The 27,094-nt window shown below is 36.1% G+C and overlaps 1 protein-coding gene across 2 annotated transcripts in view; it reads left to right on the top strand.

Moving 5' to 3' along the window:
- LOC149782526 (engulfment and cell motility protein 2-like) overlaps positions 1-27,094 on the top strand; it is a 139,060-nt gene that overhangs the window by 26,712 nt on the left and 85,254 nt on the right. Inside the window, exons 7-8 of one of the 2 annotated variants that reach the window (XM_089933955.1) lie at positions 10,623-10,722; positions 17,794-17,850. In XM_089933955.1, coding sequence (XP_089790081.1) covers positions 10,623-10,722; positions 17,794-17,850 — 157 coding nt within the window. The remainder of the gene's footprint in view (positions 1-10,622; positions 10,723-17,793; positions 17,851-27,094) is intronic. The other variant, XM_089933956.1, reaches the window with a different exon arrangement.

Raw genomic sequence — 27,094 nt, 5'->3', positions numbered from 1 at the left:
CATATTAATTAATCTGGTGTGTGATATAGAAAATTAATTTAATATTGCTGTATAATTTACACTGAGTCAGGATACATGCTGTTCACTTAGTACATTATCTTGTCTTAGCATCTAATTTCATAGTTGTATACATGACGCTTTACTGATTTTACCTGTATAGACCATCATTGGACCGTTTCCTACAGGTAGCATTGTCTCACAATGAATATTGTAATGTTCTCTTTGTCAGTATCAATAACGACCCTTCAGTTTCTTCTTAGTGTGCATGTTTTTGTCTGTAATATAGAAAACTTGTTTATATTACTTACATAGCTTCCATCATGGTTGGACAAGTACAGGTAAGTTTTCTATGCATGGTTTACTCATTAGTGTCCAGCTCAATAATGGTATTACTGTAAGTGACACTTTAGTTATTTTACCTGCAGAGGCAATCAAAAATTGGACTTCATAAAACTCTGATTGCAATGGGCCATGACCACAATCACTTATACAGTATCATCCACCAGAAAATGAACTTGTCCATTTCCATGACTCACATAGTGCTGCTAGGCACTTTCTGTATAGGATACCCAGTTTGGTGCTGTTGTACCCAAGTCTGAAGAAAATTTCTGCCCACTCTGATCAGAGTGCATTGCCAGCATGGATTGAAGAAGATTTCTGCCCACTCCGATCAGAGTGCCTTGCCAGCATGGACTGAAAAAGATTTCTGTCCACTCCAATCAGAGTGCCTTGCCAGCATGGACTGAAGAAGATTTCTGCCCACTCTGATCAGAGTTCTTTCCTCCTCTTTCCTCGATATCATCTGCCAGGTCTACAGTTCCAACATCAAGTTGTCATTTCCTATGGAAGAATCAACTTTTGGTTGCTTCCATAAACTAAGAAGTTGCTGAAATTTTGGGATTGCTAACATCTTGAGTTACAAGTTCCAAGCATCTGCAAGCATTTTGTCTCACAAATGCCTTCTCCATTTTCCATTTGGATACTGATGAATTGATTCAAAATGTCATGACCATGGGATCAACACTGGATCTGGTATCTATGGCAGTCTTCAGTAGGTGGAACAGTTTTTTCATTCTCTGACCTCAAATCTAACCAGAAATACATGGGAGCATGCTTATAGAATAGTCCATTTCATAACATAGAGGCCCAACATCCTATGGCCATGGCTGTAACAGCAGCTATGAACTTACAACAGGTGAAATGAGATGCAGTGTTTTCCACCTCCACCTTATTTAAAGACCATCATAGGCTATGCTTACAACCCTGATCATCTAATCTCTTTATTGATCTGGTTGATGGAATTCGCAACAAGCCACCAAAGATATATTTCTTCCATCCCTCACAGTCCCAGCTACAAGGGAGAGATTTGCAAGGCAACCAACAATAGGTTGCAGGAATGTTCCTTGAGAATGTGCCACTGGGAAGCAGTCCTACCAAATTTACAACTGTCGAATACCACAGGTTTCCTAAACTAAGTGGAAGAGTCAAAGGGAGGTCAATCATTTTCACTAGTGTTACATGAGACCCTCCCTGTCTCAGTTGACACACATTCATTCCCCCTGCCCTTGTCATGCTCATGGATTGATAATGGAATGCAGCAACAGGTTTTAATGCCATCCATTGTATTCACTATGCAGTCATTGTGGACGTGCAAGAGGCATGACTTCATGTCCCCGCTCAGTGGGCCTCTAGAAGTTCTGTGATTCACATGCAATAGGCTACAAAGCAACAGGCTAATTATATATTGGTGCAAGACATTACTTCATGTGCTACCAGACCTGTCAACCCTCACGAGTTTGGCGTGAATTTTCATGAATCTTTATAGTGATTCATGGATTCACACATTGTACAAAAAGATCATGAATTCCCAGATTCTCAATCAGCTTAAATCAGGAATAAAATAACATTTATCCTGTTAAGTGCTAGTCAAAATAGCAGCATTGGTCACTGATGTCAATAATGGTCCTGTATTGCTAGTTGCGATGTTAGTAGAACTATAGCCAATTGTTAATGTTTGCCCTGTAGCAAACATTTTAAAGTATATAATTATATTTACAATAGAAGTTTTGCAAATATTCGTGAAGAAAACTGGGGCCCAACTTTGTTTTTAAATGGCACATGTACATACTCATAGCAACTGTAATTTTTTTTAAACAGACACTATATGAAGACCGCTTTTTTGACTGTAGGAATTTTTGAGATACTGAAAGATTAGCATATATCATAATTTGTTAGAGTTCATTTTTTGGTGCATGCACCGACAACGCTAATCGTTAACTGTTCGATGTTTCATCTTCTGGATTAATATCATATCATGATTAAGCTATGCTACACATAAAATATTTTCACCTCCAAGGAGATGTGTATTCCACAAAATGTGAAGCATAGATTGGAGCACACCAAAAATTGACCATGCATTCAGCCATGAAACATCAATGTACATTGTGCTTTTCACACATTAGTGTGCCGCGAATGTTTAGAATTTGGAATCTGCATCAGGGCTCATACCGTTGCTTTCAATTTACCTGTCATACATGTACTATACAATAATATTCTATAGTACATGTATGACAGATAATTGTAAGCAACGATATGAACCCCTGTGGGCACATGGCAGAATGATGTGAAAAACACACTGCTAGCAAAAAGCATATAGAACAGAAGTCCTGCAAGCTACCAATGCTGAAGCATTGTTGTAAGTTTTCCTGTTCAATATAATGTCATTCTCAGATGGAGATAAGCAACAGTAACAGTGAAAGGGTATTTCCTAATATGAGGAAAAATAAGACAGCTTTAGTACCTCCTTACATGCTGAAAATTTCCAACAAATTTTAGTCACCGAGATCAACCACCAGGCCAGAAACCTGAACTATATTTTGAAAAAAATTTACCATAGCCCAGCTGAGGAAGTTCAAGCCTGCCTTAGCATCATATCATGACAAATAGCTTGAAGTTTGTGTATATCAGTAAATTTGGCTGCAAATAAATTTGTACATGTAATAGGTGTAAATAATGTTTAATATATATTTTTGGATTTTCATATAATGCAGTACTGACCATTAAAGTGGATGGAGCTAGTGTTATGATATAACCTTTCACTGCTTGTGTTCAAAATTCACTAATTTTTATCCCTCATTTCACTAATTGTGAGTCTGGAGGGTTGGCAGCTCTGTGTTACTCTCCTTTTTGTTCTCAGTCTCCTTGTCAACAAGGACATCTCTAACCTTTTCAAGATTTTAGTTGACTAGTTCTGGAATTCATGTTCAGATAAAAGAATACCAGGGTTCCCATGTTACCGGAAAATTGGGAAAAAGTTGATAAGTTTTTACTAACCATAAAAAGTCCTTAAAGTTTGAAAATATTGATGAAAGTTGGGAAAACACTGGGAAGTTTATGACACCACTTGACACCCAAAGTGTTTATGTAATTGAGTCATAACTAAAGTGATTCTGAGTTAAATTTATTGAGTTCTGACCAGAATATTCGGAGGTTGCAGCATGGATCATTTGGATGCTTGCCATAAACATATTTGTTGAGTCAGTCCAAACACTCCATGCATTAGATTCATCTAGTAGATTTTTTTCCACAGACAGCTCAATATCCGTATTTTATTTTACTTGGAAGGTATGGAAACCAATCTAGCATCACAAGAGGACAACATGGTGGTGGCAAAGCTTAGCCCCTTACCAGATGGCCCTTGTTAAATTTTTTGTTAAGTCATATCTGCATGAAATTGATATGAAAATTATCTATATTAAATCGATATTAATTTTTTTTATTTTCTCAGAAATTGAGAGTACATTGCAATGCCGCTATAACGCACCCCGCTAGAACATAAAATCATATATAACGCATTCGTGGTGTGACTCCCAAAATTTTTTATTCATTCGCACATGAAGAAAAAAAAAATCTTCAAAGTACATGAAATAGTGTATAAAAATATATTATCATTATGGGGAAGAGATCACGTATGAATTCGAATTTAATATGATCGTGGTGTGGTTCCTGAAATTTTAAATACATATATGTTTATTTTTCTCATACCAGGAAAAAATATATATTTTTTAAGTACGAGAAATAGTGTGTAAAACATTTATTATCATTTTGGGGAAGAGTTTGCATATGAATTTTAATATAATACAATCATGGTGTAGCTTCTGAAATTTAACAATATCACCAGGTTCTTGAAGTGTTATGCCAAAATAAACATTATCGGAAATGTTACTTATTACTGGTCCATGAGCAAAGCCAGTAAGTTGTCCTTGTGATTGTCTTCAATTAATTTTGTATACAATCGTTGCTCAAACAATAGCCAGCATGTGTTTCTTCTATAACTGCATACACAACCAAGCAGCAGACAATGCGGTGGTTGTTAAAAGATTCTCACAATTTAATAAACATCATAAAACAAAAGCCACCAACATGTTTGCTGATTAAATACATTACTCATGTGACTTTTACTGTACCATATGTGGCTACCACACGGTGGCAGCAAATTCTAAATTTTCCATATGCAATTGCTCTGACTCAACACCCCAAACTAAATGTCCAAAAGTGAAAAATGGGGTGGAATATTCGGAGGAAATCCGGATTAGAAAACAGACTGCTCTTTGTTTTAAGCCAAATTTGCTGTCCAAAATGTTGAATCTCTTAGTTGAACTTTGGTGTGAAACTATTACACGGTGACATGTAGCTTGAAGCATTGGTTTCAGAAATTAAATAGAACACAGGTTAAATGGGAAATTTTCGTCCCTTGTCTTATATATTATAAAACGATATGAGACCCTGTGTGAATACAGGTTTAGAGACTGGTTTATTGAATTGCAAGAAGACAAATAAATTTTACAGAAAATTCAGTCCTTGTTTATGCAACAGTATAAATTTTTGAAAGTCTTTTGTCAAAATAAATCGACCCTTTTGTAAATGTTTTTTTTATTGATAGATTTTTAATCAAATCGTCTTAAGGAGTTTAGGTTGTTTGAAAAATCTTGCTTGGTATTTTATTGGCATATAAATTCAGGGTTAAACATTTTTCATTACAAGATAAGATTCTAATCCTTCGTTTTCATTGTTTTTTTTCTTCATACTTTAGAATTAAGGGTTTAAAAGGAAACAAAACTAATTTATGTTCATTATATTGTTCCACATAGCAACATAATGCAGTCAGCAAAGTAAAGTTAGAAATTTTGTTCTGTACATTGAAATGACTTTACATGTCAGTTTATAGGAATATAGTCAGACTTGTTTTGTGTTATACATTTTTTGGTGTTGTAAATGATCATCTTTTCTGACTTAGATGTTTTGGAGAGGCTTGACCGAAAAACATCTTTAGATTCAGAAAATGCATATGTTACAATCAAAAATGTATTTTAATGCCAATCAGTAATGGTCATATATGTACCTTGAAAAAAGTAATTTCATTCTGGAAAAACCATGGAAATTTATCTTCAGAAAAGCGTGGGAACCATGGAATATGTTCCACCAGGAACAACAATTAAATTCGTGCAGTGATAGATTCCTTGTCTATATGGAGGAATCCATCTTCTAGAGTATTTCTTTGCCAGCTGATGTTTGCTCAGTGCAGTAGTGGATGTCTTAGTCCATGGTTGCATTTGTGGGCTGCCATAACAATGATTCTGTGGTCCAGATGGAGGCTGAACCATTGGACCAGCTTTCACAATCTGCACAATTTGAGGTTGCATCTTGAAGACAGAGAAACCACTCCTTACTCACATTGGGGATACCTCTGTCAATCACGATTGCTACTAATGTTTACACAGATTACTGGGGGAGCAAGTTTCCTTTTGTTTAGGAATACCATAGGATTGTGGCCCCTCAGGAGCATTATTTTCATATCAACATCTTTGGGATGAAAGCCATTTTGAAAGGTTTTCATTGGTGGCTGGAAAACCTACATGGGAATGGATTTCTCAGTCAGTCCGGTAACTTCACTGTGGTGACTTACCCCAAATAGCAAAGTGGAACCAAGTACATGTACTCAGACCTTGGTATTCTTGTTTGGGATTTTCTAAAGTTTTGTCCTCAGTGAAAATCCACATTCAGGTTCAATAGATTTTACACTGGCTGATGTATTGGCGGACTCATTGTCCAGCAAGAAGGAACTAATGCAAACAGAATGGTCTTTTCACCCAATAGATGCTTGATGCGATTGAGCTATAATGACCTTTTGGCGACAAGGTGGAATGCCAGAGTCCACACCTTTGTCACACCAGTCCTGGATCCAATAGACCTGGATAATTTATGCTTTTTCTGTAGATCGGAATAGCCAGACGTATTCACTTCAACACCTCAGGTTCTGAAGGCAATATAGGAATAAAAAAAATCTGAGTTTATCCTCATGCTGATTACTCCATTCTTATGGGAAATCTTTGACCAACCTCATCAGAATTATAACACAGTCCTGGGAAGGGAATCAAGTCATTCCCTCTGCTCCATTAAGCAGCCATGATGGCAGGTGTTTCATCCCAGCCCAGAGTTAATGAACCTGCATGTCTGGATGCCCTTAAGAACAAATAGTTCTCACAACAAGTGGTGGAGAATCCCTTCATTGACATGACCATCCACCTTAGAGGTGTATGAAGGTATTGCATTATACACATGAGCACTTTATTCCAATGTAGGCATCCATACCTCAGTAGCTAACTTCCTTTGGCTCTTTGATGAGAAACAGCACCAATCACAATTAAACCTACTATTCCATGATCACTTGCACAATTATTTTGTCATGGAATAGAGGATATCACACAAACCTAAGACCTATCTGATGATCTGTTCATTTTGGATTTCACCTGGCCACTGATGATGTGTCCTTGCCCTAGTGGAATTTATCTTGGGTATTAACTTAGATGAACAAGACACCATTGGAACTGCTCTCAAGGACTTAATTAGTTCACCTCTTATATAAATCCAGCCTCATCACTGCATTGGTGATCAGCATGCAAAATCATTGAATATATTTCATATTGATGGACCCATCTTCATGCAGTTCCAGCAAGATAGGTCAGTATCACTTATGAAGCCCACTGTTTTCATTGCCAAAAACAGGCTACCATTCATGGATAATTAGATATTAGTAATATTACTGTTTATTCTGGACACTTCATATCAAGACCATCTACAGGACCCATTGTAAGCTACAAAGTGGTATTCAGGAAGACAGTCATTGCATCAAGGGAGATCATGCCTCATTTTGCCTTGTAAGAGGGGAAGGATGATATATTAACATGGGCACTTTCATCCTGAATAAAGTAAAATATGTTTCATCGATAATACTTACCCAATCACAATACACCCTCCATGTATTGGACTAAACCCACACCAATGAATTTGCTTCACATATCAGCTTAAGAAGTGAGAACATTACCACAAACATTGTATATGAGTGACACTGTTCTCTAACTGTAATTATCAATGCCATGGGATGGAGATCTGAGTACGCTTCTGCAGTTTTTATTAGAAATCTTTAATCCTAAACGGGTCAGTTTGATCTGGAGGAACCTTACCTAAGGGCAAAAGGTTACCTTTCTAGGTTGTTTGACAGTTTCATACAGATGCAGCTTCATGACTTCTGCTGGATTATTAGGAGGGAAAATATTTCCCTTTTAAAGCCACTTGTAGACATATGGAGCCTATCTTCTAGTCAGGTTATCTGAAGCTGTCTCACATACCTTAGGAGACTGAAGATCATCTCTTCAGGATCTATCTCCTTCCACCTTTTACCTATTCTCCTAAGTTATTATGATTGGGTAATATATTTGAAGAGGAAACCAATATTTTCAAGTAAAATATGTTTCGTCGAAAATACTTACCCAATCATAATACACCCTCCCAGCCTCCCCACAGTTACATCCATATAGAGAACGTGCCTTTCATTTTTTTTTCACAGGATTTGGTGTCAATCCTGGGATCAAAGGGGTATCACTATTTATTTTTAGCTAATGAAATTCAGCCAGGGAGGGCTAATTTTGTTAGGCACACTAGGTGAATTCAGATATATTCTAATATTATTTGCTGACAAGTCAGGGAAAATCTTATTCTATGTATGATTTTGAAGCGCAGACAGACTAGAATGTATTTTTATACTGTTGACTATAGTAGTGTTTTTTTATACTGCTAACTGTAGAATGATTGGTGTATTTTATACTGCTAACTGTAGAATGATTGGTGTATTTTATACTGCTAACTGTAGAATGATTGGTGTATTTTATACTGCTAACTAGGTTATGGTATGCATAGTTTATACTGATAAAAAAGAGTTTGGTATGTGTATATAAATATTTTATACTGATAAATACACTTTGGTTTGTGTATAGTAAGCATATTCAATCCTGGTAAATACATATATATTATTATCACTTTATCTTGATTGACAGATCACTCTGAATTGTCAGCATCAGAAAATCTGGATCATATGAGTGTTAAATCATGATCTGGGTATTTTCTGATGACAACATGACATCATCTAGCATTGCATTACTGTGATAGTGATATTTTTGACATATGCCTATTAATTTTGAACTTCCATAAATGGGTTGTACTGTATAGTAATGTTTTGGTACATAATTTCCATATGTGATCTTATTTCAGACAGACCTTTTGGTTATATTATCTACTGTGAAAAGGAATGGAATATTTTTTTTATTGTTGTATTCATCAAAATTATGGTTTGGACCTTTCAGATACTTTACAAGGTTTCTTAACTAAAGTCCTTTAGAGAGCTTTGTTTATTACTAGTGATGGCATTTCATTGCTAGGGGTGCTGCATTTATAACCAGGAAACCTCAAGGGTAAATTAGCTCCATCCTTGTTTGAGAGTATGGAATCAGAAGGAGAAGTATTGTTTTCCTACTTGTAGGAAATGACAGTAAAATTTTGGCTCTTTCTGGAGTAGAAAAATTATAGTTGTATAATACAGTATAGTATTCATTTTCAATCCTGGTAAATACAGTATGGTATGTGTATTGTACACTGTTAATACAGTACAGTATGTATATCTTATACAGGTTAATACAGTATAGTATGCATATTTTTTGTAAGCAGAAGTTTATTTTACATTAATTTAAACTTACGATTATATATCTAATTTGACAGGGATGATTTTGAGCAACTTGAAAATAGGTAACAGTAATGTATACATCTTAACCAAAAAGCCTTTCTTCGTCTTTCTCTCTGGTCAACAGGAGGCAATGCATGCCTGTGTATAGAAACTATTGGCTTGAACATTTTCCTCAAAAGGCTGTTTAGATAATATTCTCATTATTCATGTATAGGCTTCACAATTTTGAAAGGAGCATAGACCTAGATCTGATGTTATATAATGGACTGGCAGATGAGGATCAGTACTTTTTACCATTAACACAATGTACATTATAGATTCTCACCTGCCAAGGTGCAAGGGTTTTTTTGTGAAAATTGGATACTATACATGTACTGAACCATCTACAGACTAGTGGAATAAAGGCAAGAAATCATTTAAGTTGGGCAAATAGGTTTTTCTGTCACATGTATCTAGCTTGCTACTGATTCTGAGTATTGCTGTCACTATGAGCTGTCCTACCTTGGATTATTGCGTTGATCTTCTGCCTTGTTAATCTTTTGTCTTTCAATCCATGAAAAGTCATGTTTGATATAAATTGGCTATGGTAGTCTAGTAAACCTTCATTCTGGTTCTTGTTTTGTTGGGTAATATATTATAATCTCATGTCTTTATTGAATCAGCTCATTCTCCTGTTCTATTAAAAATAAATTGTCATCTCAGAAGCTCACTTTACTCAGTAACTCTTCCCATGAACACATATCTTGTCTTATAGTAATGTTTGGTAAACTGTTTATACTTGTAATGGTACTGTTTAGTTATGAGAAACCATCATTGTGCAGCATTTAATGTGCCAGAGTTGCAGCTGACAAGGTAAGAGTTAGAATCTGATCAGGCTGGGTAAGCTACAATTAGTACATCACTTATTCCAGTTGCCATTGCACTAAATAACATGTCTATGTTGGTGTGCTGTAAAACATCAAGCCAAACTATTTTGGCAAAATTTGCATTTTTGTTCTTTATTGCCAAACTTAAAAATGTCCAAAATATATCAGTGCTATGCAGCCTGAGAAACAAAACATCAACATAATACACTTTATTTATCTTCAGTGTCTATCTTTTAGGAATGTGCCACCACAATATAATGATTCTCAGTTTACTGTGTGGATCCCATAAAATTGGATTCTTTTTGCTAGTAATAAAACAAAATGTATTTACTTTAATTCCTAAATTATTCAGCACCAACTATAATCTACTTTTGCACAATTAATTAATATATTTGTATGATTGCTTGCATTATTATCACATTATCATTTGAACATACCTTATTATGAGGTGATTTCACATTTAGTGCTGGTCATGTTTTATGGCTTCCATAAACTGAATGGTAGAATCTGATGTATGCATAGTTCCAGGTAAGAATTAAATAGTCAACTTCAAAACTGTAAATATGATCCATTGAATCAGCACAGTATGTAAACTGGTTACTTTAGATTTTTTTAAGTGACTTGGAAGAATTTGTAATCCTAGAAACTAAAACCATTTATATTGCCTTCTTTTTTTGCAGCCAAGGGGAGCCACTTGCTTTGCTTCTAAAATCATTTGTCTCTCTTATGGACCATAACATTGTTTCATGGGATATTTTAGATGCTGATTTCACAAAGCAGGTATAGTATGATAATGATATATTTACCTTTCAATACTTTTACACATTAGTATGATTGCTAATATGACCAAAATAACTGGTTAAAATTTTAATGCAAATTCATGATTGCAGAAACTTCATTGGATATATTATCCATAAGGGTATTATTTGTTTGTCCAACAGTCTGGATTTGAGTTATTGAACGTTTGATCATTTGGTCATACTTTGTCACAATTTTACAAATAAAGTTTGCTGGATTCAAAGAGACTTCAGGACTCTTCATTAGTGAAAACTTTTGGGAAAATCAAGTTATAGCAATCATGGGTCGTGTGACTAAAAGTTGTTTGTTTCTTACATTCAGTAACATTAGATAAACAAATACCATGGCATCTAATGTTTTTATTACCATACAAAAATAAAAATTGTGTTGCTAATTTTCTACAGTGGGTTTAGGGGATAACTTGGATCGATCATTGCCAACTTATTGAGTACAGGATATAACTTGTGTTGATCATTTATAAATATTGTTAACTGAGTTTTTGCACTTTCCTGATTTTGTATGTGGCCATAGAACACAATTAATTTTACTATATGTTCTCTACATTTGTTTCTCAGTACTGACCTTTCCACTGTGTGACAATCAATACAAATCATATGTTAATCTAAAATACCTTCAAAGATGACTTCACGGTGTTGTCAAATGTTGACCTGCTCTTTTTTGAGATGCTGGACTGTCAACAAAGCAGCATGTAAACAGAACACAGATTTCACTTCTGGATCATCACTAGGGCCTTATTACTCACTGTGCCCTATCACCGTAATACACATGGACAACCACACCCTGAGCTCATATTCGCAAGAATAAACAACTGCCTTTAAATCCCAACCAAACATGCATAAATGAAACTCTTCTATCACCACCAAAATGAGAGAGGAAAAAATGTTCTAAATATAGACTAGAACTTCATTCATGGGCACTGAACTGGAAGTACTAACTGTGACCTGATTCCTGACAGGCCTAATTTTTTATGCCTATTTTAGTCAAAGTTTTATATTTGCATGCTACATCTATTTCAACTTTATACATGAAGTCTTTTTGAATTTCCTTGCAAACAAAACATGTAACACCTGTCAGAAAGTGTGTAGTACTGGTGTTCCACATGGTGCAAGTTTTGGTCCAAGTGGTCTTGAGAAACTAAAACTAAATTTGCTATATCTTCCTTAATTATTGGAATTTTTCAATGCACTAAAAAAAAAACTAATTGTAATACAAGATAATGCCTGTCTAAAATATCTTTGAAATTTGAAAATATTGATAAATTACATTTTAATGGCAATTTATGTTGTTGTTGTTGTTGGGTTTAACACCATATTTCAGCACACAATAGGCTATGCATGGCGGCCAGTATTAATGGTGGAGGAAGAACCCGGGAAAACCCCGGGAAGAACCACCGACCCACGAGAAGCTACTGGCAAGCTTTCTCACATGCCCACATTGGCTGAATCCTAGATTAATGGCAATTTAAATAAACATTTAAATTTTAGAAACTAAATTTTATTGAAAACTTAAATTTTCATACAAGTTTTAAACACAGTTTGACAGATTTTAGACAGCAAAGTTGACTAATGAATGATATTTAAAACAAATGGTAGTTTGGGTCTGTATAACTGATAACATTTTTCCCAGGGGTAGTGAAACAACATAGCTCATAGTGATTTTGGCAGCAAACCTCAATATGCCTGTCCAGATGCATATAGGTGTACACACTAAAGAAACAATGACAGGTGCTATGTTCCATATTTATTGTGTCAGGTACTTAGGCAGTTGTTTGCATAACTAATAGCATACTCAGATTTAAATTTCTGATGGGACCACTATCGTGTTTTGTAGCAAAAATGCATTCCATTTCAATGTTGCAAACTACAAAAGGTGACAATGGATGGGATAGGAAAATAGTTTCTAGGGAGGCTCTGCCTTACTGAAAAATGGTGCTAATCTCTCTCATGAAGACCTAAGCCATGTCTTTGAGGTGCTATGTATCATTGTGGTGCACTTATGGCAGTACACTGCACATGCCCTTGTGAAACCTTGCTATCACCACCAGACTACTGGAGAGCTTGCAAGCTGATCCAACTCTGACACTTTGTTCCAGATACCAGGCTAGACCTGAAAAGATCAGTATGTTTCACTTAATTCTAGAAAACAGTAAGATCTAGGTAAATGAAGTTAAAATGTGTTAGATATAGTGATTTCAAAGTAACAAGCATGGGAAAAAATATTAAACTTGACAGAGTGACACTCAGAAATGTGAAGCAATGGCCATGTATTAAAGTGATAAATTTATCCTAAAAATATATGAGGTTTCTTGAAGCATATTTAGCCATTTACAGGTTAAATAACTAATCAGGTAGACTGTGTATCATAAAGTTTAAGGCAATGTTGGGGTGGTGAGGTTTGATCATTGGTGCAAACATTAGTACATACGAGTATACAGGAAAGTCAAGTGACAATGTACTAAATTAAAATATATTGCTATAAGCAATCTTATTCATGAGGGAAATAACAATTTTGGATATTGCAAGTGAATACAGCCAAATGTGGCCACACAGATCAACTATAGGTACCAATAAATCCTATATCACCAAATAAATGTGAAATTCTGAGCCCCAAAACTTGTAAACAAGGATGGAAATTTGCATATGTGGGACATATACAATGTACTTGTTAAGATCAAATGTGCAACATAATTCAAATGATCTGTTTGAATATTTATAGTGTATTTTTAAGAGTGTTGGTTACTAATTATTAAGCTCAATAATTCAGTAGAATCAGATATAAGCTGATGCTACAGTACCACACTCTCTCAAAGTACTAAATTTAAATATGTTGCCATACATTGGCATATTCATGATGAAAATAACATTTTGGGATATTTTCATTGCACACAGCCAAATATGTGCCTTACAGATTCACTATAGGTACAGTGTCAGCATATATGATGTACTGAATGTGAACTTTTGATCCCAAACATTCTAAAATATATGGATATTTGTTCATGTGGGATATATAACCATGTTAAGATCAGTTGTACAAAGTTAAATTCAAATAATCTGTTTGAATATTTCTTATGAAATCTTTGGAGTGTCAGTTAACAAATATTATTAGTAATTAATGATGCATAAAACAAGATGGATCATTAGAATTCCCATAACATCAATCATTAGAATTCCCATAACATCATATAGGCCACAATGCTGCACTACACCAATCAGTATCTTAACCAAACTGAACAATAAAATGGAATGCATTCTGTGTTCAACTTACATCATTTTGCTGTTTTCTTACATCCAAGGATAAATATACCTGGGAAAAGTATATTTTATCCCTTTAACCTGTATTTCATTCTCGGACAGTTTAAATGATTTAGTAGAGAACTTGAATATGTTCTAGTATAAAGTTTTTATCTCTGTCCTCTCACTAAATACCTTATAACTGTTTATAAACAATTACTGAAGCCTATACAAGCAGATATGTGGTACTCAGGAAGTGACCCCATCATAAACACATAAATTAACTGCTTGGACCCCTAATAAATAGTTTGAATGACCAATACAAAATAGAATGTTGTCTTCGTGTATTTTAAATGAAGGTCTTGTTTTGACTTACAAAGATATTTTTTCTGACAAAATTTGACAAATATCCAACATTGGAGCTTGTATATGGTGTAGGAATATATACATGCTGGTATCATTTAATATCATTCCCAAAAAATATTATATATATGCATTTTATGGACAAATTTTTTAATTTTTTTATTTTGTTTAAAATTTCATTTAAATTTTTAAAGTAAAAATTATTTTTTTATTTTTAATTTCATTCATATATTTTCAAAGTCAATATACAAAACATATTCAGATTTCATGTGTCTATCATTAATAATAAAGATTTTATAACAATTTAAACTTTACTCAAATACTGCACTGACAGGACATACAGAGTTAATTTTACTATATGTTCTCTACATTTGTTTCTCAGTACTGACCTTTCCACTGTGTGACAATCAATACAAATCATATGTTAATCTAAAATACCTTCAAAGATGACTTCACAGTGAAGTTGTTGTCAAATGTTGACCTGCTCTTTTTTGAGATGCTGGACTGTCAACAAAGCAGCATGTAAACAGAACACAGATTTCACTTCTGGATCATCACTAGGGCCTTGTTACTCACTGTGCCCTATCGCCATAATACACACGGACAACCACACCCTGAGCTCATATTCTCAAGAATAAACAATTACCTTTAAATCCCTACCAAGCATGCATAAATAAAACTCTTCTATCACCACCAAAATGAGAGAGAAAAAATGTTCTAAATATAGACTAGAACTACATTTGTAGGTACTGGACTGGAAGTACTAAATGTGACCCGATTCCATGTAGGGAGTTAAAGTGTGTCTATGTTGGAGAAAGGAAACAATCCTCCTTCCTTCACTAACTATTTTGAACCATATTAGCTCATATTCATATATCAAGCTAGATGATTGTATGTATCTTTGTATCATGCCCTTACAACAAAAGATGGTTGTATGTATCTTTGTATCATGCCCTTACAACAAAAGATGATTGTATGTATCTTTGTATCATGCCCTTACAACAAAAGATGATTGTATGTATCTTTGTATCATGCCCTTACAACAAAAGATGATTGTATGTATCTTTGTATCATGCCCTTACAACAAAAGATGATTGTATGTATCTTTGTATCATGCCCTTACAACAAAAGATGATTGTATGTATCTTTGTATCATGCCCTTACAACAAAAGATGATTGTATGTATCTTTGTATCATGCCCTTACAACAAAAGAAGCTCATTATGACCAATATTTCATCTTTTTCTGATATTGGATAAGTTTTGTATTTTGCTCAGGACCATGTGATTTTTTTTACATGATATGGATCCTTGGTGAGGGTATGTATCTCAGCCAGTACTACAGGTATCAATGACTTATGTTTCATGCTTAGGTGACTTTGTTGAAATCTTATGTTTATTGGGTGCTGTTTATATTTGAATCTTGAAACTTTGATATTTGGATGAACTTCTGTTTGTTCTGCACCCATACAACCAAAGGTTGTTGTAACCTACATTTTATGATTTACTAGTATAGGTTAGGACCATGATTACATTGATTCTTCCATTATGATATCCCATTCAGAGGGCCCAATATGACCATTGCAGTTGGAAGTAGAATAAATGTGTATTCAGTAGTAAACTTCCAATCATATTAGGTCTCTGCAGTTTGTTATCAGTAATCATTAAAACAGACAGACTGATCTGCAATCACATTATGATAAGACAGATCAGGGTCTTTCTTGTTTGCAGTTTGACTTGAATAATAAGTGAGTAAATACCATACCTTGTATATAAAGATATTATTGTGCACATGAATTAGATGATGCATGCCTTTTATGTAAACCCTCAGCTGTAGTATTTGTGGATTGAAACCAAATTTGTTGTAAGGTTTTACATTAAGAAGACCTTGATCAAGTTATTCTTTCACTAAGAGATGAAATATAATTGATTTATATCATCTATTTAGAACTTTGTCCATCTAAAACATTCTGTTGGTGGGGTCACCATGTCATATGGACACATTACCTAATATAAGCAAGTTATATTGCCTGTTTCATTTAGAACTTTGTTCTCAGTTACATTCTAATGGTGGGGACAACATGTGATGTGGACACATTGCTAGTTCATGCTTAAGTGCTTATATTGTAAAAACTAGACACAAAGCATGGGTATACGTGTGTAATGCCACTTGAACTCCTCTAACTTACACTTTAAAAACTAGACACAAAGCATGGGTATACATGTGTAATGCACTTTTGAACTCCTCTAACTTACACTTTAAAAACTAGACACAAAGCATGGGTATACGTGTGTAATGCCACTTGAACTCCTCTAACTTACACTTTAAAAACTAGACACAAAGCATGGGTATACATGTGTAATGCACTTTTGAACTCCTCTAACTTACACTTTAAAAACTAGACACAAAGCATGGGTATACATGTGTAATGCAGTTTTGAACTCCTCTAACTTACACTTTAAAAACTAGACACAAAGCATGGGTATACATATGTAATGCAGTTTTGAACTCCTCTAACTTACACTTTAAAAACTAGACACAAAGCATGGGTATACGTTTGATGCCACTTGAACTCCTTAAACTGTAAAAGCTAGACACATAAAACATGTGGCAGTTATTGTCCTAAGTGTTCAAATTGTGCCAACACTTTCAGAATTTTCATCATACCACTTGGGATGGGGTAAAAGGGATAGGAGTTGTTTGAAATAAATATCTCACAGATGTCAGACTGAGATGCCTTGCAGATGTTCTGGGGCCTTTCCCCACCCTCAGGAATTTCCCCATTCGGTTAAAAAGAGAATCTTTTTGAGATCCCCACTATATAATGATATGTTATACATATATTTTGGCAAAACAATTCATACATACAACTGACTTTGACCCCAGGGTCCATCCTTACTCCCAGTGGCTTAGTCCCTGGTTTATAACTGAAACACAATTAAGATTCCTACCATATAGCGATATATACACTTCCTGGGCATGAATAGATAAATGTATATATGCAACTGGCATGAGGTCTATCCTTACCCCTATTCCCAAGAGATGTTGCTCCTGAGTCACAGCTTGGAAACAATTGATCCTGCAATTTAACTGAGGGCATATGTGCTGTGAATGAAAAGAAAAATGCATATACCCAGCCTACAATTTCTAATTGGGGCAGTCCTACCCCCTGGAACATACTCTAAAGGCCCAAACATTAGGATTGAAGTGTTTTAAGTACTTTCCTTGCAAGTGCACAATTGTAGAGTAAAATAAAATCTTTTGTATTAATTTAAAGTATTCATATTTGTGATGATTGTAATGTGTATTTCATCTTTTTAGTAACAATGTGTCAAATGTAGTTACCTTTTTTATGTTTTTTGTTTTACATTTGTATATATAAATGCTTTGACTAGCAGCTAACAAAACGATTTCCTTATTTCCACATTGATTATTGTCAGGTTGTGATGAGTCTACCACCAGATTATGGAAACACAAACTATAGAAGCAGCATGCATGTATGCATTTGAATTGGTTTCTGAGTGACTCACTCTTTTCTTCTTTGTATTCATTCAGCACTTCTAGGGAAGGTGTAAATCACAGAACTTTGCTAGAGACTGACATAAAGAAATATAAAGTGTTTTTATATTAGACAAAATTTAGTCCACCAGCAATTTGTGTGAAGCTCGACATAGCAGTTAGTGTCTATGTGTATATCCATATGTCTAAGTTAGCCTCAGTGTTAAAATTGTCTAATTTATCAAAACCTTAGATGTGGGCTTAAATTGCAAGCTGTGGTGACTTGTTGCTTAAGGTTAAGTATACAGAAGATTTAAAACAGAGACTTTATTTTAGCAGAGGTCATATCTGAGTTGGCTATTACATGTAAAATGTGCACATTTATTATTAATTCATTGTCTGTTTGAATTTTTTTTTTATTGATATGAACTTGTAAGCAATTTTAGGTGTCCTTCATTTGGTATTAATTTCTTTGGTTTTGAGGACATCATACACTTCATCAAGTTGGATTTATTGCTTGCTTTGTTTGAATAATTCTTCCATGTGTCAGGTAAATCCTAACTTTGTTTTCACTGAAAGAGCAAGGCAATGATTGAAGTGTAAGATTTATTTAACCGACATTACACATCATATGCTTTCAAGTACAAACAGTGATGGTAGTGAATTGTGTCCATGTTACAATTATGCATACTAATTGTTACCTACAAGTGACCCACAGATAAAAAAAAGAAATCAAAGCTCTGCTTACTCATTGGTATATTTGTTTCTGTAAAACTAGTGTTGTTTGTTTTGACAAATTTACCAGAGATTGAAATAAAACTTGTAAGTATATTGTGAAGAGTTCATGAAAATTGGGTCTAAAAATGTTATAATGCCTTGAATCTGCATATATTATATAGTAAATTTGTGCCACTTGTCTTATTTTGATAGCAAGCACTTGTCAGGTCACATGATTATGTAAAGAATCACACCTAGCTGGCAGTTTTCATTTGGAATCTTCATAATGGGATAGTTAATTGACAGATACCACCCTTTGCTGTGTGGTCAGTTTCAGGTTTACACCTTCTTTTAAAGTGGCTCATAAAATGTATGACCTAAGATAATAAAAAATGATAATGCACTTGCATTGTGCCTCTGTGGTTCAGGGTTCAGTCTCCTGTTGCTGTGTGTGCAAGTATATGGTTGCCTAACCAATGTTTGTGATTGCTTTCAGGTTATCTGTCTTTCACACCCTATAGATCTACCTTTTATTCCAACAATGGTGCCATCAAGAAGACATCTTCAAATTCATTTATTGTTAATGGGATAACATTTCTTTTTTGTTTCTGTGAAAATTTCAACTAATCTCTGAGTACCTCTGAGTTTTATGTTGCACATGTCTAAGAACTGGCATATGTAAAGGTCAACACATATTAGACTGGAATTCCCCAGGTGATACCCCAGGATCTTTCCATACCCCAAGAACATAGTTTGTTGAGATCTCCACACTATAACCTTATATACACTTACTGGGCTTGAAAGACAATGTATACAGGCATCTGACTTTGACCCCAGCGTGCAAGCAAATCCATGGCACCAATCCCCAAGTCATTACATGAAGATTGTTGAGATCCCCACCCTGTAACTATATAACTTACTGGACATTTATAATTATAATTAGCCATTGGCCACTGGGTCCTTCTTTGCCTCTGTAGGGGCTTAACTCCTGGGTCATAGCTTGAAAATTATAGATTCCCACCTGATAACCATGCACATACCCAACTGACATTTGCCCCAGAGGCAGTACTTATCCTCTGAGACCTACCTGAGGGGCTGAAACTTTGTGGTGGAGGTCAAATGGGGAAGCACAGGGATATGCATTTCATAAAAAAACAATTCTAGATTCTTTCCTCTTGGTGTGCAGTTGACTTTTTACCGTCAGTAAACACCATTGCTGTTAAGACTTTTTGTGTTCTGAACAATCTTTGAAGCATAAAGTATACTATGCTTTTTGTATAAGGCGAAGAATGTGCTACATTTTCTTGTTCATTAATAAACATAAAAGCTTAGATTATGATCTGTTATGACAACCCTTCATTAGTGTGCCAGCAGTCAGAATGTTTATCATCAACACCACTTCTAGCAGCATGAATGTACTTCATGTCTTTTCCTTATGAACAAATGACTTTATATTAAAGCAGTAACCATTTTCTTTAAGAAGCATAGCTCTTTTGTTGGCACATTAGAGTCCATATTTGTAGGTAATTCTTGTACTAGCTTGCTTGTTAGTATGTGACCTTGTGCATTTAAGGCACTTGAACTTGATTTAATTGATAATTGCAGCCAAGTGTTTGAAAATTTGAAGTCACCTACCATTAGCATCCTCAAATCCTAAAGTACAAGACTGTTACTCATGTTCCAACATACTTTAGAAAAAATTTGTCAAGAAAAGACAGGTTTTTCAATGTAAACATGGGTGATGTTACATTAGTGTTCAAGTTTAAGATATTGTATTGTGGATTTTGCTGCTGCAGATTTTGACATCCAGCCAATGAGAAAGCACATAAGAAAAACTACAACCAGTGAAAAATTACATTAGAAGAACTTCAGTGGTTGATGCACAGAACCATTTGCTTATACTTGATTCTTCTTAGCATTTGTTATTAGAGTCTGCTGTCAATGATCTTTAAGTTGTTCATCCAAAATCCATCACTACTTCTTCTTAAGTATTTGGAGGGTCGCCTTGAAACTTTACATACACATTCATCCCTGGTCTGTTTGGTCCTAAATGAAGATGCTGCTGCTCAGACATCCAATACGGCCATCACTGTGATGATCGTGATAATCTTGTTATCACTTTTTCTACTGAATGGATATCAGCATGAGATTTTGACTGAAACGCTTCTTGTGATGTGTAGTTGGTCTAAAATGGAAATGGTGTCAATCTGACATCCAAAATGGCCAACATGACAGCCATATTGAAAATCATTATGTCTACTCATTCTTAATGAAAAGTCATATTTTGACTTTCATCAGAAAACTTGTTATTATGTCCAGTTGGTGTAAAATTAAAATAGTGCCAATCAAAATAAATATTGTCATCATGGTGGCCATCTTGAAAATCATGTTATTGCTACTCCTTCTGGACAGATGGTCATTTCAACATGAAGTTTTAACTAGAAGGCTTTTTATGATGTCTGGTGGGTTCTAAATTAAAATGGTGCTGATCTGGCAGACCATATTATCAACATAGCAGCCATTGTGACATTTTGTTATTGCAACTTCTCCTGAACAAATAGTTTTTAACATGGGGTTTTCACTGCAAGACTTTTTATGGTGCCTGGGTGGTCCATATATGAAGGTGATGCTGATTTAGAATCTACTAAGGTAGCCATTTTCAAAGTCTTTTTTTCAATAGCAGCATTAACATAACCATCAGTATCATGTAGCTTTATTCTTTTCATGCCAAAAACCTTGTCCTTTGGATGATAATATATCCTCCCAAGACACAGTCCACTCATGCACCTTGCATTCCCATGCACAGAAATGTCATCTTTTCAAGGATGCCATGCTAATGGACATTTGTCGATTCAGTGACAAGAGAACATTTCGAGTGTTTCTAGTGCTTCACCACATTGCAATCTTCCTTCAACAAATATTATATTGATGTTACATGTATTCTGTGTTTATGATGCTGGTAACCCCACTCTCTTTTAGAACTTAGTTTGTTTAGTTACCTGTTAGATTACCATGTATCTCACCTGTGATGGGGTTAGAGTACATCCCTATTTTCAAAATATAGTTGGTTACAGGTAAGTCTTGTGTTAAATTATAACATAGGCCTTAACTCATTTGATGGGAATTTGTAATTCCTTTAATGAAATAATTGACTAAACATCAGTTCTGTGTTTTTTCTATTTCACTCTTGCATCACATTATTATTGAGTTTGTCTGAATTGCTTATTGAATACGATAAAGGTTTAACAATTGAATGTCATCTGTTGTAAAGAAAAAAGACATTTCCTCACAAGTGACTCTGATTACTTTGTGCATATACACAGGAGTTTATATAGCACACACTACATTCAAGCAGGTGAATTTCACATGTAAAATAATGCATATTGTCATTATTATTGTTCTATTTAAGATAACTTTTATTTAACAGAACAATGTTGGGACAGTTTGTGGCAAGGTGTGGCCACAAGAAGGGACACTCACCCAGACTGCCTCACCATCTCAAAGTGCATATGTAAGAATTATTGCACTTTCTGCACAATATAGACTAATGAAATCTGGAATCTAGTCGATTCCAGAAGAATGTATGGAAGGCAGAGGAGATATAGTCTCCCTCATAGACTGAATTATCATGTTTTTCTCATGTGTCCCACAAAGCCTGTTGTATGAAGACTAGTTCTTCAGCTCAGATGAACACTCCCATTTTCCAGGAGCTTATGGGACCAGTCTCCTTGGAGACAGATAAGACCTCTCCCATTAGAGGGAATGCATATTTGAAAAGTAGATTGGCTGTTCCTGTGAGGGAGAAGTTGAAAACCCTCACGTGTACAGTAGCATGATGCAGCCTTCCATGAGGAAAGGAGTGCACCACTCTTCCAAGGATATTGTGATGCTGCCTTCTGTGAGGAAGTACACCACTCATCTAGGATGGTGTGAAGGTGCCTTCCATGAGGAAAGGAGGTGCTCTGCTCATCTCAGGATAACATCATATCTGTGAGGAAGGATGTCCACCATTTTGTCTGAGGATAGCATGATGTTGCTTTTTGTGAGAAAGGAAGTGCATTGCTCATCTCAGAGTAGCATGTTGCTGCCTTCCATGAGGAAGGAAGTGCACTGCCTATCTCAGGGTTGTGCATCGTATCCTCCTGAATGGGAGGGACAGAACACACCACAATGAGTGAAGTAGATGAACTAGGCTGACATATCTTTGTCCTACTAGCCCCACCACCACCAGCAGAATGGTGTCCATAACTATCTGGCACACATCCCAAGAAGATCCTTTCCATTTTGGAAAAATTCTCAGAGAATCAACCACAACCAGGCCCATTAAACCTCCCCAGTTGGATGCAGGTGTGTCCCAAGTGGGTATTTCAAATGTAGCCTGGGCATGCTTTCCAATTTAAGCAAAACAAGCCATACCTTCTTATACTAACCTCTTTTCAGCTACTTCATTTAGTATGCAGAAGGAGGATGCTTTGAACCCATCCACACTAGTGCGTGGTGGAAGATGTGACCAAGCCATCCTGGCTTTCACTTTCTGTCACCATAGCTTTATTAGTGGAACTTTCACACATCTGGTGTCACATTGCACTGGTCTGCTTGAAGGTCTCATTTAAACACAGTCAAGACCTTCAGCCAAATACCTGTTGAGAGGACTCATCCCTACCTTGACTTTACAAGGTTTGAAGATCATCAACACTGATCTTTTACATCTTCTCCCAGCCCATAGCAGTCAGCTAGGTGGTGTACTAATGCAAATTGCCCCCCTGGGGCGATCTGATAAAATGTTTACAACAGATACAGCCACAGTCCAATATGCAACATCAACTGAGACTTCCTTATCAGTAGGGTTCATGGTATAGAAATGCCGAAAGCCACTAGGAGGAAGTTCTCTAACCAATCTTCCTTTCTGAAGTTGGGGGAGGGACAGCCCTATCAATGTATGTCATCTCCTGCCTCGCATTCCTCTCCCAAACACCCTGTAAATGCTTGTCTAAGCCATTGTTTAGAGGCTTTGCCAGGCATCATTTATGATGGGTTTGTACTTTTTATTGTGAGTGAGCATTACTGACTTTAGTTTGGGAACAATTTCCTCTATCAAGGACCACTGTTTTTCACCAGTCCAATCTGGTGAAATTCAGGGAAAAGGTGCACACCATATTGCAGAAAGGGGCAGTTGAGAGGGTCCTGAATGATCAGTCTCCTGCATTCTACTCCCAAATATTCCTGGTCACTAAGAAAAGCATGCAGTTTTTAATCATTATCGATCTTTTCCTGTTAAACCAGTTTCTTCTGGTGGAGCATAAAAGATGTAGACTTCAATCTGGTACATTACATCTGTCAGATTGAGTACTCTCCACCAACCTTCAGGATGTCTATATTTGCACATCCTGATATTTTCTCCACTTTGATAAAACCTTTATTTTTGCTTGAAATGGGAATGTTTCAGTTCCAGGTTCATCCTTTCAGAATTGCTTTCACACCCAGGGTATTCACCTGAGTTATTGGGAGTAGCAGTATCTTACCTCCAATAACTGGGAACTCAGATTCTCTGTTACTTTGATGACTGACTGTTCCACAGTGTTCAGGTTCAGTCCCACCAGCATGATCTGTTCCATTGTTGGTCTGCAGTAAATGGGTTAGGTCTCTTACCCAACCTCAAAAAGGCCATGTTAGGACCTTGTTTTTGTGGGAATTAATATCCTTATGAACCAGACCTTAGTCCAGGTCCCACAGGATTACATATATCAAATCCAGGCACTATTAGAGGCTCTATGAGCATAAACCTAGTTGTCTGCTTGTCTTGAACCATTCTTATTGGTAACCTTGAAAATGCCACTCCCAGTCTGGTTTCCTTTGGGCATCTCATTATGCACCCTCTGCACTTGCTCCTTCTCACAAGGTGAAACTGATAGAAATATTGTTTATCAGATCTGGTTCATCTAGATCCAGATTTTCATTACCATTGGCAATGGTGGATGAATCATGACAGATTTCTGACGGATCCTCATGCACGCACCTGATCCCCATGCCTTTCTGTTCACCACTAAGTCAGATTCCATTTGAGTGCTCATTAGCCCAAGGACATAATTTTTCAGTATCATTGGGCTCATGATGAATCATCCTTCCACATCAACGTCTAGAAGTGAAAGCTGTATTTTCAACATTGCAAATATGCATCAACATAGTAAGGGGCTGATGTGTCATGGTCTCTACCAACAAAATGTCTGCTGTAGCATATCTCTGATATCAAGGAGATTCACATTGCCCCTTCTGTTTGTGAGGAGGTTTGGAAGGGATTATCTTCCAAGCCAGCCACAGTGTGAAAGGATATTTTGGAGGAAGAAGAACATATTAGCAGACAGTTTGTCCAGGTTGGCAAAACAGTCCTCATGGAATGGTCACTTTGCCGCTCCACAACTGAGTCCCTTTTCTCACTATGTGGAAAGCCACTGGTGGACTTATTTTCAACCAGGCTCATCCACAGACTTTCCTTTTATATTTCTTCAGTCCCAGACTAGAGAGCATGGGCACTAGATGCATTCAGCTTCCATTGGGATCGTCTTTCTACATTTGTCTTTCACCATTTCAACTGCTACTAGGACTTCACTGCCTATATCATTCTCATAGTCCCACTGTGGCACCAATGACTGTGGTTCAATGATCTTGAAACCTGTTGACAGATCAACCCAGGTCTCTACTTAAGGAGGAATCTTCTGTTGCAACATAGGGGTTCCCTTCTTTACAATAGCCCACACTTCATACTTGGCTTGTCTAGAATGATCTTTCTGCCAGTTTCTGGGCAGGGTTGCAAGTTGCATAAATCAGGCGAGGTGAGCTTCTGCATCCAGGGACTATGATGACAGGTGGAGAATCTTCTGTGATTGGTTCAGTACTGAACATGTTGATACTCTATGTCTCTCTGTAACTTCCATTGCTGATTTCAATTTGTTCCTTTTTGAGAGGGATGAGAACTGCTATTTCTAACACACTTAAATTCTCTCATAGTACAGGAAATGGTTTGAATTCACACCTTGCTAATATCATTAATTTATATTGAGCTGCAGAGTCCCATCTCCACCTCTTTTTTTTTGTCAAGATAGAATCTAGTCTTTAACCAGAATCCTCAATGAACTATTGAGCAAGGCTTCCTTACAGGACCTCACACTCAAGACTGTTTTTGTTCACTTTGGCACATGAGAAAATTAGCAAGATTCATGTATTGTCTGTTGACACTGGCTGTCTCTGGTTTAATGGGAATTACAAAATAATTTTTCCTTGGACAATGTCATGAAGGCAGCATTTTGACTATCCCATACAAAGTTCTCCTCCTTCCACCTCTGCTCAAACACCAACATTCTTTAAGTGGATCTCTTCCTCTAATGGTGAGTACATTCCATTTTTTTTCTGTTTTTGATCAGGTAACACATCAGCCTACTTACCTAACAGACAAATTCAGCAATGCAGTAGCAGGCAAGTTTTTGCTGCTATTAAAATGTGGTGGGGGGTAAAAATAAATTTCATTATGCAATGCTGACTGTTGCTATTGCCAAATGCCTTCCTCCCACCCTACTCTGATATCCTGGCATATTCATTGCCTTAGAAAAAGATGACTGATATGGTATGGGTGGGTGAGGTGCATAAGTGGACCACATCTTATTGACAATTCTCTACTCTGTGGGAGGATGTATTCACATAGAAGGGACAAGGTTTGTTAACATGAAAAAAGTAAAAGCTATGCAATAGCAACAGGTAGATATTGCAGTATTAAAATTAGTTTTAACCCACCCACCCCGGTACAGTATCACTACTCCACCTGAATGGATGGTTATATCAATATAGTTCTCACAAAAAGACCTTTTGTGATGTCTGCAATAATTGATCCTGAATGAAAATGGTGCCAGTCTAAAATCCAGCTTGAAAATCTTGTTGTTGCTACAGAATAATACTGATGGTTTCAACACTCAACAGTTGAAGAAAAAAAAGGTCTTATCTTGGATACCTGGATATTTGTTTTGACCAGTAAAGTATCAGTCCCAATGAAGGACATCAAAGAATTGGCATTGGAATGTATGGAAAATACAGAATTCAGAATTATTCAGCATCATGTGGCAAACAGGTCCTTGAATCTACTTACAGTTTTATTTGTGAGATACTTTTGAGTTGCAAGGCTGGTGTTTATTATGATTTCCATAGCAACCAAAAAAAAAGAACAAAAAAGTAAGACTTTCATGGATGGGACACCAGTCCATCACAAGTTAGCTTACACTGGTATCTGTAAGCAGCTTCCAAATGGATAATCTGTGTTGAATTCAGGTAGCCCAGGGTACAGACTACCATTTGTTGAAATAAGGCAGTGATGTGGCCTTCCAAAATGCTGGGAATTTACCCTATATGGAATTCAGGTAGAGGCTACAGCATGATGTCATGATTTTCAGAATTTACTGTTGCTGTAAAAGTATTTATAAATGGGAACAATTTCTCCTGACTTATAAGGGGCCCCGAGTGGCCGAGTGGTCTAAAGCATTC

The sequence above is a fragment of the Sinohyriopsis cumingii genome, chromosome 15 (assembly GCF_028554795.1).
Source record: "Sinohyriopsis cumingii isolate HCF-2022 chromosome 15, ASM2855479v2, whole genome shotgun sequence".
Classification (NCBI taxonomy): domain Eukaryota; kingdom Metazoa; phylum Mollusca; class Bivalvia; order Unionida; family Unionidae; genus Sinohyriopsis; species Sinohyriopsis cumingii.
Note: the sequence above shows the minus strand (reverse complement) of the source record. Positions and strands in the feature narration are given on the sequence as shown.